Raw genomic sequence first — 14,707 nt, forward strand, 5'->3', positions numbered from 1 at the left:
TGTTACATTCATACGAGCAGACAGAGAAGTAAGTTTGAAGTAAGTTTGGAGCAGAAGAAATAGAAATAAACCTTGCGTAAATTTTTCAGCTTTATGCTAAGCTAAAATGCTATTTCTAGCCATTTTACATGCACATGTTACCAGGCACGATCATATTTTTTATCAAGAAAATTCACGTTGGATCATATTTTTTTTTTCTAGTAAGACCTTTGATATTAGGGCAAAAATCATATTCTTGATAATACTTTTTGTATTGTTTTCCTGTAAAAATATCTAAAAATCCTTAAAACAAGATCAATTTGATTTATCTTGTTTTAGACACACTGCATAAGATATTTATGTTTTTCAGAGAATGTATTTTTAACGTGTATTTTGTCTTACTGTACTGGCAGAATTTTTATAGTCAAAACAAGTGAAAAAATCTAGCAGTGCTGAAGAAGTAATCCAAAGTATTTAGAATACATTACTGACCTTGAGTAATCTAACGGAATACATTACAAATTACATTTTACAGCATATATTCTGTAATCTGTAGTGGAATACATTTCAAAAGTAACCCTCCCAACCCTGCTCGCAGCCATGTGAGAGCAGGGGCATAGTTTCCAATTTAAAACTATTTCCATAGTTTTATATTCAACGACATCATTCGCAATGCTTTATGGAATTGTAGTGCCTTCATGAAAGATGATAAGTACACATCCTTGTGCCTTTTGTCTTTATGTCCAATTTTCAAATACTTCAAATAAAGTTTGTGATGTTGTGATTCACCTCAGAGCTTGTTGGTTTGGTTCATGGCTCACAATTCTTTTATGAAGGATTTTATTAAAAGTCTATGGAAGAAATGAATGGGGAAAATACTTCCGAAACCAGCTGAAAAAGTGGGCGGTCACTGTTACACTCTATTTCTCCCATTCATTTAAATTGAAGTGGCCCATCTCTGCTAAATACTCTCTGTGCCCATTCATGTCTGATAACATTTGCATCAATGCTCCTAAGGTTGCCAACTTTAGTACAGCTTAGTATATGTGATAAAGACACATCATATAATAATGTATAATGTACATATAATAGTTTGTTGTATGTTGTGACTGAGTTCTTTGTGATTTGATAGCTCAATTTAATTAATCCACAAGAGATCCAGTCGTAATTGTGTAATATTTTTACCATGTGCTTGCACTGGTAAATTTAGTAAAAGTGGTCTAATGACTATACTGAAAGAGATCATATCTTCCTAATTCCATATACAGTATGGTCATTGCATGAGCTTGCATTCTATTAATGTTTCTGTTACCATTTCAAAGAATACTATTAAATATGAATTTTAAACTGAATTTCTGAAATCTTGCTGTATAGATAATTTGATAAATGTACTTAGAGTAATTAGAAATAAATAAATGTAAGACATTTTTATTTGCTGTAATGGATCTTTCCTGAGCCTTAGGCTAATGACCTACTTTCTCTCTCTCTTATTTTATGTTTTATTGCCTTGTATTTGTAAATCAGTGAATGTGATTTTCTAATCTTCACTCCTTTGTGCTAATAAGCGGTTTATTTAACATATATATATATATATATATATATATATATATATATATATATATATATATATATATATATATATATACTTATTAATGGTTTTTTCGATAAATAAATAATCATTGGAGAACTACGCCTCCCATGAACACTTGCTGCACTTTGCGGCAGCGTTTCACATAAACCGGCAAAAATTGAGATGACGTCATACGATGGCACATGTGGATAAGCCTGCGGTAGCATAACAGTTGGATTGCTTCAACTCTGTTATTTAGTTTTAGTTAACTCAGCTGTTTAAAATATTTTGAAGCTTGTCACCATAGCTCACTCGTACAGCGTCACAAAAGCGCACATTTATTTAGAAAAACTCCCGCAGCCATCTGAACTCGCAAGCCAGCTTGCTACCTTAGCAAAGGAAGGGAAAGTAAGTTTGTGTCATAATTTAAATGCAGCAGTGAATAATGATGTAGTGTCCAAGTAATAAAGATGTATCGTTTCGAGGACAGTATTTGCAATATTTTTGCTGTTCGATGAACTTTGTTAGGGTGTTATTTCTACTCTGCTTCTTTTTTTATTATTATTATTATTATTATAATTATTATTATTATTTTAGCTAATTCATGGCTTGATGATAACTGAGTATGTGGCACAGAATATCATGTTTGGTTTTATTCATCTAATGCATTATGTACTTGCTTTTATGACAGCTACTACTTTAGACCATATATTACTTATTTACCACACCACAGAATTTTGAATTACCAGACTTACGCTTGGACACACCTGTTCATTCTTCATTAATTTATTAACCCAACATTTTATTATAGGGAATAGTCATCAAAATTATGGAATAAGTAACTCAGATTAAAGTAATTATAATTATGGATTTCTACAGAGCCCAAAAATATTTAACAAATGAAAACTGTTATTTTAATTCCGTAAAAGTAATCCAACCTCTGTCTAGATTACAGCTGTGATCACACACACACACACACACACAATATATGTACACACACAAACAGCAATTATGCATGTTATCATGCTTACACCCAATTTATATTTGTCTACAAAACAATTGTCAAACATTAAGTCTTTAGGTGAAAAGTGTGTCCTAACTTTTAACTAGTCATGTAAATAGATGTACTTTAAGGATTATCTGGGGTTTATTGCATAACCAAGCACCAGCAACATCATACAAGGTGAACACAGAGGCGCAAAAACCATATATGCAAGGTACGCAATGCACAGGGGCGCCATATAACCTCACTAAAGGTGGTGCAATCGGCCTCCTCGACCCCTCCAACATTACATTATATGCTCTGTGCATATTTTTATAGTACATTATCACAGATGATTTCTTGTTTTCTGATGTATATATAATCATTATAAAGCCTTTTTTCTGGCGCTTCAATGTGCACAGGTTAAGATATGGAGAACTACAAGAAAGCGCACACTGTAGAGCAACCCTGCCAGTGTCCGTTCCCTGACCTAACCACTGACACCCCTGAGGTTCGGGTGAAAGACGGCAGCAAAATCCGCAACCTGATGAGGTTTGCTTTAAGCCGATTCAAGGAGAAGGCAGTTTCGGCAGAACACACAGGCATCCAAGAAGGTTCAACGGCAACCACTGGTTCAGGTGAGAAGCTGTGCCGGCAGATCATGTTCACAGGTGTGGGCCCAAGCGTAGCCAAAGCCATCACGTGCGTGGAGATCATGAAACGGCGTGTACATGGATTGCATCAGCATACCAAGCTGGCCTACCGCACAGTCCAGGAAGTCTGGGAGCCTCTGGAGCCTGAGGCAGGGTTGGACAGTCTTACCGTCAGCAGAAATGTGCCATGTTTATGGGTACTTCTATCCAGAGACTCCCTTGACAGGAACCAGCCAGGCTACCAAGCACCAGGTTCATTTGATGCCTTGTGGGCACAGACTATTAAAGAGGAAGCTGCAGGCCATAAACATGGACATAGGAGAAAGAGAGAAGGTACAGGAGTTGGAAGGGGAGAAGGTGCTGGCAGAGGAAAGGGCCCTCGTAAACACCCAGGGCCGGGACGAAATGGAGAGGCGCGTAAAACTCTAGGTCATGCAGGGGGTGGGCAGAATTGAATGTTCCTCAGGACCTTCCTTCCTAATTGGTCCATGGCTCATTGTGACTGACGTCAGATTCTCATTTGGAAATGACTTGGGGTGGAATATAATGATATTTAATGCCATATCTGACTAATCATTTCATAAGCAGGCATGCATGAATATGACCACACTTGTGGATGTCTGTCATTAGTTTTTTTTTAAGAGATTAAATTATATTCTCAAGTATTTGGAGGCACCAAAATGAATGATTAAAGTAATACTTCACCCAGAAATAATTCTCTAATTCTCTTCACCCTCCTGCCATCTTAAACTCCATACAGTTTTGTCCATACAATGCAAGTCAGTGGGGTCCTAAACTTTCAAGCTCCAAAAAGGAAATAAAGGCAGCATGAGATTAATCAAAGTCTTTCTAGCAAGTCAGTCCACTGTTGGCCATCTTTGGAATGCTCTCGGGAGGCTATTTCCAGTCATGACAGTTCAGCTCCTGTTTGCTTGAATTGGGAAAGACCGAAATCTCAAAAACGGTTGGTCAAGATTACAATCAAAGAACATATTTCAAATCAGCAATAAAATGTGACAGTACTGGTATCATACATTGTGATCCTTTACCTCAGATTACGCTAAAAAGAACGCAATTTTCCCAGCTTGTATAGTTAATGCGCATGTGCGTTCTAGAGTTAATTGATAGGTGATGTCTGTCTCTAAAAGGTGATTGGCTCTTTTAACTGTGAGGCGGGACTTCCTTTCTACATCTGTTGGGCGCTCGGAGCTCCTTGGTTGAGCTTTCCAATTTCTCCCATTCATTTTAAAAGAAGTGGCCCGTCTCTGCTAAATAATCTCTGGATTAATCCATACTACTTGAGTGGTTTAAACCATGTCTTCTGAAGTGATACAATAACTTTGTGCAAAATGCAAAGCAAAAATTCAGTCCTTATATGCCAAAAACCTTCACTTCTGCCTAGCTCTCATATGCACATTCATAAGAGAAGCTCATTCACTGGTGCTTGAATCATACGCACTTGCATATTCACGTAAGAACTGACACGGTGCAATACAACCAAATGTTTTGGTGTGAACATAACGGTACACATTTTGACTTGCTTTGTATGGACAAAAACAGCTGAGATATTGTTAAAAAAAACAGCAGAATAAAAAAAGTTAAAAGATTTGACGACATTGGTCTTTTGATCTTTTGGTGAACTATTTCTTTAAAGGGATAAGTAAAGTTATTAAACATCTGTGTAGATAAATAACTAAGTAACGGCCCCATAGATTGGCTTCATGCCCCAATGTTGAAAGTTTACGTTCATCAAATATATAGTCTATATTTATGTATGCATTCCATTAGGTTTTTTTTTTTTTTTGCCAAAAGAAGGAAAAAGCTTAGAAAATCCCCTCCCCCCCAGAGAATTTATTTATTTACTTTTTTTTTTTTTCAGGATGTAAAAATAAAAGTAACTTCAGTGTCAGACGTGCTATCAGTCAATAGAGTTAAAACAGATAGATCTCTAATAAATCAGCATTAAAATATTCATTTAGGATACAAAGTTAGATTCATCTGGAGTAGCTGCGAGTGATACTTCTCTGTCATTTTACCTTGTCAGGAAATATTTTAGACCATGAATAACCAACATCATGTAAACCAACACCATGTGTGTGAGTTTAATTTTTGCAGATTTGATTAACAGATTACATCATTGAAAATAAAGCAGCGCTGGTCATAGGTTTTCATGTCTGAGAACAAAAAATGGCCATCTTCTGGCACTTACTTTATGCAAAGGAAAGGAAAGGAAATCAGGTGTTTTGAATGTCAAATGTCTGTGTAGAAAATGTACAACATTTGGTTTTGAAATAGGAAGGGATTTGGCCAAACCTGGATGTTTTTTAGGCACTATACAAACATTTGTGTGAAAAGGTATTATGAGCTGTGTTCATACAGTATATAGTTAATTTAGAAATCATCTTTATTGTTTGGTCAAAAGATTGGGCATATCAGCATTGGAGAACCTCCCAAAATTTCAGAATGTATTCAAGTACAGACAGTGTGTTTGAAGTAATTGAAAAACTGTGAACCCTACATTTACAGACAAAAGATGTAGAGCCATGTTCTTGAAGAAAATCTATATTTAGAAATATAAATTTTTGTTAGAAAAAAAAAAAAAACTTCAAACAACAATAGAAAGAGGTGATGTGTAGAATTTACAAAAAGAAAATGGTCAGTTTCATTGCACAAAAGAGATACAAATGTAACACATTCCTTTGAATAAAACTGACTTCGGAATTGCTTCAAAGGATAGTTCACCAACAAAATGAAACTTCTGTCAACTTTGATTAACCCTAATGTTGTTCCAAACCTGTATGACTTTCTTCCTTTGAACACAAAAGTTGATGTTTAAGCAGAATAACAGCCTCAGTCAACATTGTATAGAAAAAAGATGAAAGTGGGGCTTACGTTCTGCCTGTAATGTTGTGTTCCAAAGAATAATGTCATACAACAAGCTGTTGAGTAAATGATGACAAAGTAAAAACATTTGGTGAGCTATCCCTTTATGTTAAAGGGATAGTTCACCCAAAAATGAAAATTCTCTCATCATTTACTCACCCTCATGCCATCCCATATGTGTATGACTGACTTTCTTCAGCAGAACATAAAGATTTTTAGAAGAATATCTCAGCTGGTCCACACAATGCAAGTGAATGTTGACCAGAACTTTGAAGCTCCAAAAATCACAAATGAATCATAAGAAGTAACTTTCACATCTGAAAGTTAAAGTGGAGATTTAGAGTAAAAAGTGACTTAAGTATTGATCTGTTTCTCACCCACACCTATTATATTGCTTCTGAAGAAATACATTTAACCACTGGAGTCTTATGGATTACTTTTCTGTTTCCTTTATGTGATTTTTGGAGCTACAAATATCTGATCACCATTCATTTGCATTGTTTGGACCTACAGAGCTGAAATATTCTTCTAAAAATCTTTGTTTGTGTTCTGCTGAAGAAAGTCAAACACATCTGGGATGGCACAAGGGTAGGGTTGCACGGTATACCGGTAGGTACTATCGAAATATCGCGATACCAAAATTTTTTAACCGGTACGATATCTTAATTTAAGATTAATTTCAGTACCATATTAAAGTATGCTGCCATGAGCAAAATGTAATGTAATGTGAGAATTTTGAATGAAATCAAAAACTATTTGAGAATAATAAAGTCAATATGGCTAAGTGTGATCATTAAACAGCAGAAGAATGTCATTTAATTAAATAATATATAGTCACATGCTCTGTCATCTCCTTCACAGACACAGGCATGCACACACACATGCAACACACACTACTACTGCTTGATTTTCATGCAGTGTGTCCAATAGTATCCATCTGCAGAGCAGTGTGTTTAGTATGAAATCGGCTGTGAACTCTCAAATTACCTTTTTTTTACCGGAGATTTCAGCTCGCGAGTCGCGGGAAGTTTGATTTAACAAACCCTTCAGAAACAGGAAAGAACTTCGAAGATCTTTCAAAATAAAAGCCCTGCTGAAATGAGGGCTTTAACTGGATGCGTGAAATTGAAGACATTACGACAGAAAAATATTACTGTTGTATAAAACTGTAATATTCAAAGTAGTAGCAATAATACTCATAATAACAATAATATAATATTAAATGGTTATATTATTAGTATAATTATCTGTAAGCAATATCACAAAAGCTGAATACCAGTACTGAATATCAGCATGTTGCGATTCAGCCATGGCAGTCTTAGGCCTCAGGTAATCAGAATGTTTTCATTAATACTGTAAAGCTCTGTTGGGCATCTTTTATGTTTTTTGTTTGTTTGTTTGTTTGTTTTATAAATTATTATATTTTATTTTGATCAAAGCTGTACAGTATGAATTTGATTAAACACAATTTGATCATAACATTTTAATAAAACATTTAATATGGAATCCAGAAAAATGTAAACAGAAAAGGCATAATTTTTTATTGATAAGACTTTATGCATTTCTTTTTGTCAATAGTGTTCTGTGTAATTTCATAAAAAATTTAGTTGAAGAGTTTTTTTAATTTGTATTAAAGTAGCTAGTATTGATACGTAGGTACCAGTGCTGGTATCATATCAAAGCCAGAATTATGGTATCGGAGCAACCCTACATGAGGATGTGTAAATGATAAGAGAATTTTCATTTTTGGGTGAACTATCCCTTTAACAATCCCATAGCTTCATTTTTAAGTGAATATAGTTTTGATGGTTATAAAGGTGTTGGTACATTTCCACACTTGTAATATGAAGCTTGTTGATTTTAAGACGACTTCTTCAGCATCTTATGCAAATCCTCATGGGGAGAGGAAAGAGTGAATTTTGAATGTCAAATCTTCCTTCAATCTTGTACAGAGAATACACAGTTTATTCTGTTCAGACAGAGGAAAAGCTCTGGCTAAGATCTAAGGTAGGACTTTGATTTTATTTTTGTATTTTTAGATCTGTTTAACTCTAACAAGTTAGAGTTAAAAGAATCTCAGTTTTACTTTTCCAAATCTGTTTAATGAATTGTTTAGGAAAGTTGTACAGGCATTTCTGAATCTGCTTATTACAAAAGTGGACTATACAATGTGGGTGTAGCACCTTTCTTTTTTTCCTCCTTGAAAGGGCTTTGTAGGAAGCCACTGACTATTTAGCATATTTTGTTTTGGGGTGAATTTTGTGTGACTTTAGCATACAACAATGGGGAAATATAGATTTTTATGCATTCTTTGTTTTTGGTGGTGAATATTGTGTGACTTTAGTAAGCTTTGACATTCAATATGCATTTCCCCCCACCAAAACTGTTGTTGAGCTACAGTTCAGAATGTCAGCTACTGTTATGTGTAATTTTCTTTACTATTTTAATAATAAAAAATTTATTATTTAATTGATTTAAACAAATGTTGCAACTTTGCTATGCTTAGCCTCTGAGGGTTAAACATAAAGTATGCCCAATATGAAGATCAATATTTTGCAAAGTCTTCAAAAATGATTTTCTCTATTACAATTAGATTTACAGCTATTACAGAAAAGAAAAGCTTGTGGAAATTATAGTATGTGGGTTTTATAGTTAGTGTTGTTTAACGTAAATTAATGATTTTCTTTAAAGGATGAACTAAGGCTTTAAAATAGCCTACTAGATATAAACTAAACAGAAATACATTTTGTTCATAGCATTTAATGTGCCTTTCATAAGATATTCAAAACCCTTCATTTAATATGGTGCTGTTCAACACATTCCATAAACTGAAAAGTAAGCTATTCATGTTCATTTGTGATTTTAGATAACTAGTTTAAACAAATTGACTAATTTTGTAACTTAAACATATTTCCAACAAACTCTTAATTTTTATTATTGAACGTATGTTCCATTTGATGTAATATTCTTCTACCAATCAAAACATCTCTACGACAATTTGTTTGGCACATTGTCCATTGTCCTTTTAGACATAATAGAAGTATGAGAAGTTTCTTCTTCACATGCTATTTAATAATAATAATAAATGTTTCTATTATCCTCTGATGCACTATGCCTCAATCTTGTGTAATAACATTAGTATTGGTAGATGTTTTTGAGTGCATCATTATGAATGTGGTCTCAGAAGACAAACAAAAGTCAGAATTTGATGCATTTTGATGGTCAAGGTTTGGTGGATAGTTCACTGAGCAACATTCAACCATTTCGTATGCCCCAACCACAACAAGTTGCATGGCTGAATATACTGTATATTCTTTTATAGAACACCTCTGTAGGACATTGATATGCACATTGCTGGAGTAACTGAAATCTGAAGTCATGTCTGAAATTTTTTATTTTGAGTAGAAAGACAAAATTCTATAAGATGACTTGCAGAAAAAAAACAACTGTGTAAATGAGAGACAAACATATTGAAAGCAGATATTTTACATAGTAGTTTTGTTTCAGCACTAGTTTGACTAACTGTAACCACAGCCTTCTTAGTGAAAAAATTAGATACACTGCCCCATCTATCTTGTTGTTCTTTATGTGATTTTTTTCTTGATCATTTTACTTTTTATGCATCCTAGTGCACAGCCCTCTGAAACCAGCTCATCTATAGGTCTCATGAAGAATTGCGTAGGCAGAATGTTGGCTGTTTTGTTGACCATTTTCATGTTTACCCCAGGCAAGTAATATGTACAGTATTACGTACAGTGAACCCCAACAAGTATTTTGACACTTAAGCCACACATAAAAATGTATGCATTTCGTTGCATTAGGTAACAAAATAGCAAAGCGAGTGGCATCTGCAAACAGATGATGCTAGATCTTTGCTCAGAACTAACTTTGCTTTCATAGCCATTTTTGCAATTACATTTCAGCAGCCTCTCAAGGTCATTTTTAGTGGATGTATGACGTCAGTTCCCCTCAAGTTTACGCCGCTGTCATAGCATTTTAACCACAAATTACCATTACGAGGTGTTCCATTGAGATTAGTGCACAAAAAGTGACCAAAAATGTTTTATCTGTTTGAACAGTAGGCCTATATCAACTGCTTTTCATATTTAAAACCTAACAAATTTATTTTTGTAAAATGTTTTGTTTAAAAAGTGTTCTTGTGCTATCATTCTTTAAAATAAAATGTCACTTGGTTTGTTATTTTGTTATTTAATGCAATGACAGTCATACAATTTCAAATGTGGCCTAAGTGTCCAAATACTTTTTGGGGCCACTGTGCATGCATCAAATTCTCTATGTATGTTCTGCATTAAATGAATGTTGTTATCTTTGCCTAAGATCCACTAGCAATTAAACAAATGTAAATATAGAAATATAGAAGCAGCAAAAGAAACTCTTAACACATGAGTAACTGGTTGTTGAATGTTAACAGGGCTTTCAATAGACAGTCGTGGGAAGAGTTTCATCACAGCATTCCCGGAGAATGTTGCCTATTATTACAGAAAATCCTACAATCAACTCAAGATCACTAGCCTGCACGAGAACACTAATGTTACCGTCTACATGGGTGAAATAAAGAATGTAGTCATCAGTGAACCTGGAAAAACTTGGGTTTTAAATTTTACAAAGGAGTTTGAGGAATACCGGTTCACATCTTCCAACTGGTCTGTTAGAATCACCAGTGATAAAAATATCACAGTGCTTTCTGTGACTGGGTGGTGGGGGAGATTCCAGTCTCATGTTGTCCAGCCTGACCAAAATCTTGGAACTTTGTATCAGATCCCTGCTCTGAATTACTCAAAGCTAGACTCATTTTCTAGTTCTGTGATGTATTCAGAGGCGAGGTACATCTCTTTTAGGCTAATCATTATAAATGCAGTGAAGGAGAGAAACAATGTCACCTTCAAATGGTCTAATGAAGGAGGTCAGAACTTTGAAAATACAACAACACTCAATGCTTATAATCTTTTCCAGCTTCAGAGTAATGGTGTGAAAGAAATCAAAGCAACGTCCAAAGTGGCAGTGCTGCTGACCCATCCGTGCATTGACACCCAACAATCCTGCTCATGCAGCATGATGTTGAATCAGCTCCGCCCCACAAATATGACAGGGAACCAATACGGGAAAGACAGATTCTTCGTGCCCTCCACCTTTGATGTCCAACAGCTACTCCTGACAACAAATCAAACCGTCAAAATCAGTAATGGTTCTGAGTATAGTGTTGAGATTAAGGGGCCAAATTCTATAGATATCCTACCATCATTCCCAAATATCAGGAAGGGTTTTATTAATACTATTAATAAGCCTGTTTCTCTCCAATTAATTAGCTCTGGACTCATTCTAGACCTCATTCCAGAAAGCATGTTTGCTGCCTGCTATCTCGTACATTTTCATCCTTCGGGCAGTGGGGCCTTTGTGATTGCGAATAAATCCGACCAAGATGGTGTACGAATGAACGATCAACAGTTGCCTTCAGCAATTAAATGGAATGATATGGGTGGCACAGAGTCACAGTACTCTTTGGCTGTAGTCAATGGAACAGAGTCAAGCACTATATGGCATCCTAATGCAACGATTGCTGTGTATATGATAGATCGTTGGGATTCAGATGAAAAAAAGCCTATCCATGGAGGCCCAGCTATTACTATAAATGCAGACCCAGGTAAAGTGTGTGTGTGTTTGTGTTTTAACCCATATGTTCTGATGAAATTCACTTGACCATTTTGTGTTTGAGGTGCCATGTTCCTCTGATCTGTAGACAGACATTATTGAAGCTTTATAATTTTGTTTTACCAAAAAGTAGGCAAGCACTCATTTAGAAAGGTGATTGTTATCCAGTTTAGTTTCATTGTTCCTGTTTTGCCCACATTGTAGAAAAATACATAAAAGTGAATGAAAGTAAACTACAAGAAGGACTGTACTTTTACTAGCTTTTCAAAATTCATTGGATTTATTCCTTTTCCATACCTGTGGTTTCTGAGATTGGAACATTTTTGGAGCATTTGGTAATGGAACATTTTTCATGTGGGATGGTTGAAGTGTGTTATCAAGTTTAGTTTCAATAAGTGCAACTTATAGTTTAAAATCAGTTTTCATAAGATTATAGGAAAAGTCATGAAGCAATGTTACTGACATTTTTGAGCTATCCAAATGGTTTTGGTGTCTCTCAGAGCACAAAAAAAGAACATGAGGGTTAAATGTGATGATGAACAGTAAGCACACATATTTAATTTTTGTTTAATATTACAGTAGTATGGACATTTCAGTGAGCAAATTAGTGAATACCAAATAACTGTTTGTGTGTATTTAGATCCCAATGGCTGTGTGGTGACTCCTAAGATGTATATAGTTGGTACCGATGAAATGAGCTGGACGAACTCCCGTCAGTACTGCTTTGATAAAGCTGACGACTTTGCCAGGCTCATCAATGCAGATGACCAGAAAAAGTTGGTCATGGACATGACCATGGGCATGACCCCCAGAGATCTCGGGGAAGGGTGGATCAGTCTGCGCCGTGACCTGCTCTCTACAGCATGGTACTGGTTAAATGAAAACAACACCTCATCCAATCTGAACTACACTTCTTGGGAAAATGGACAGCCAATGAAACCTTACAAAGGCATGTGTGCTTCAGTGTACCTGGACACTAATAATAACTTTTTGTGGAAGGCTGCACACTGCTGTTCTCGAAAGAAACCTGTCTGTTTTAATGAAACAAGATATCTCAAACAGGTCTCCTATTTAACCAAATGAAATAACTGACATCTAATTAGTGATCGCAAGGCGAAATCCCTCATAGTTCACTTTTCTGTAATTCAGCTCAAACTGCTTAAAGTAAAAATGAACTGCTCAAATCAAACATGTTTGTAGATAATTTCAGCCTTTTTGTGGTTATATACTACACATTCAGAAATTTAAGAATAATAAACATGCACTGATAGAATGTCAAACAACCAGGGAACATGGTTTATTAATAGAGAGTGAGTTGTAGTTAGGGAGTTTCAATCAATCAGTTTCTCCCTTCTTTTTCTCTAGTTTGAAAAGTTGCTTTATTGTTGTATAATATTACCAAAAATGTACGTAACCAAACATTATTCTTTTGCTGCCTTCCAAGCACTCCTATTTCTTTCAGGGAATGTAAATGCAGTTTAATTGTTCCATTACCCTGATTTGATTTGTTTCTCTGTCAAGGAGAACTGGTATGTTTAGCAATAAACAGAGTAGATTCAATTCCCAGAAATCGCCATATTTATTTTTCTGTTATTCATACATCGTTATGCCCCTATATTAATTTAGATTTAAAATGTGACCTCTTGCACAATGAGTAATATTGTAAAATTAGCAATATCATTAGAGATGGCATTAAAATGAAAACTTGTACAGCTTAAATTTTTTTGGCTAGAAAGGAACATTATTGCCTTAATATAATTTTAATTGTTATTATTATTAAAGGTTATTAATAGAACTACAATGTAGTCCTGTAGACTTTTGTGTACAAAAACCTTTTTATAACATTTTATTTATTTGATATCTATAAATGAGCTTATTTAATATTGTGGTTTTATAAAATATCACAGTAATAGTTGGTATCTTAGTCAGGTACAGATGGCAAATACAATGGGATCGGTGGTAACATGCCTCCCAGAGATGTTTCTTTTAAATAAAGAAAAAGATAAATCACATTACTGGTCCTATTGTGAACAATTCATCAATGCACATTATTCTAAAGATAAAAAGTTTAACTGTTTGTAACTTCATCTTAAAAATGCAGCACTCATGCCACGAGATTCTGAAAAAGAAGCAAGACGCATCACAATGGACAAACACATCCATCTAGCGCATGTTTACATAAAAACATAGAGCGTGTATAAAGCTTATAATATTTTTTCAGTTAGGCAATGGAAGTATTTGTGTAATTTCTACACCACAAAACAAAATTGCACAAATAATGAAAATGACCAAACACTCCACCTGTCATCAACTGGTCAGTCAAACAAATAGTTCTGCAGCAACATCAAGCCATTAGTTGCGTCAATGTTGCTGTGTCCACTTAACACGTTTGTATCCATCTGCACTATTTCATTTAAAAGATTTTTCTATTTTTTCTATTTTTAATTTTTGGATTGTTTTTCTATACATGTTAGACAGACGACGTTGACCATTGCACCACGTCTAGCTATTCTTTTCAGTATCTTGTGCAGGAGCACCACATTTTTTAGATGTGTCAAATAAAAAAAAAACATTTAAAAACACATTTCGAGACAATTGTGTTCTATTTTGTTCTTTGCATGAACATGAACGCATTCGGTCTGAACACCCCCTCAGGCTGGTCGGGATGCTCAACCGAACAGAGCAATATTTTGAATGTGTGTTTAGTAAAGCAGTGTTAAACTTTTGAGGAAATCAACCTACGAATGGCTTACTTGTAGTTGTCGCTGTATATTAGATAGGAAAAAAAGTGTATTTTAACACTGACAAAATTACACACTAATGCTACACCTTTAAATCATCTTGTGCTTTAGATTGTCTAGGTCTGACAAAGAAGGAAGTCTTGAGTCATACGGCTCCCAGCCATTACATCTTTCAAAAGAGGAAGTTTTATTTTAAAGAGAGGTATTTTTAAGAACACACATGGGGCCA

General features: G+C 34.9%; 2 protein-coding genes across 2 annotated transcripts; both read left to right on the forward strand.

The window, feature by feature from the left end:
* The first annotated feature begins 1,739 nt into the window (after positions 1–1,739).
* LOC127453491 (ribonuclease P protein subunit p25-like protein) lies at positions 1,740–3,641 on the forward strand. Its single transcript, XM_051719898.1, has 2 exons — positions 1,740–1,957; positions 2,954–3,641. Exon 2 carries the CDS (start codon positions 2,962–2,964, stop codon positions 3,637–3,639), a length of 678 nt encoding a protein of 225 aa, XP_051575858.1. The 5' UTR covers positions 1,740–1,957; positions 2,954–2,961; the 3' UTR covers positions 3,640–3,641.
* A 4,376-nt stretch (positions 3,642–8,017) lies between these two features.
* On the forward strand, positions 8,018–14,312 carry LOC127453458 (uncharacterized). Its single transcript, XM_051719822.1, has 4 exons — positions 8,018–8,074; positions 9,697–9,794; positions 10,500–11,729; positions 12,378–14,312. Exons 2-4 carry the CDS (start codon positions 9,734–9,736, stop codon positions 12,818–12,820), a joined length of 1,734 nt encoding a protein of 577 aa, XP_051575782.1. The 5' UTR covers positions 8,018–8,074; positions 9,697–9,733; the 3' UTR covers positions 12,821–14,312.
* Positions 14,313–14,707: the final 395 nt, after the last annotated feature.

Source organism: Myxocyprinus asiaticus, chromosome 15, assembly GCF_019703515.2.
Source record: "Myxocyprinus asiaticus isolate MX2 ecotype Aquarium Trade chromosome 15, UBuf_Myxa_2, whole genome shotgun sequence".
Taxonomy (NCBI): domain Eukaryota; kingdom Metazoa; phylum Chordata; class Actinopteri; order Cypriniformes; family Catostomidae; genus Myxocyprinus; species Myxocyprinus asiaticus.

Coding starts and splice junctions, on each gene's coding strand:
- LOC127453458 (XM_051719822.1), top strand. CDS start 9,734: ATGAAGAATTGCGTAGGCAGAATGTTGGCTGTTTTGTTGACCATTTTC. Junction 9,795..10,499: donor CATTTTCATGTTTACCCCAG/GCAAGTAATATG, acceptor GAATGTTAACAG/GGCTTTCAATAGACAGTCGT. Junction 11,730..12,377: donor TACTATAAATGCAGACCCAG/GTAAAGTGTGTG, acceptor GTGTGTATTTAG/ATCCCAATGGCTGTGTGGTG.
- LOC127453491 (XM_051719898.1), top strand. CDS start 2,962: ATGGAGAACTACAAGAAAGCGCACACTGTAGAGCAACCCTGCCAGTGT.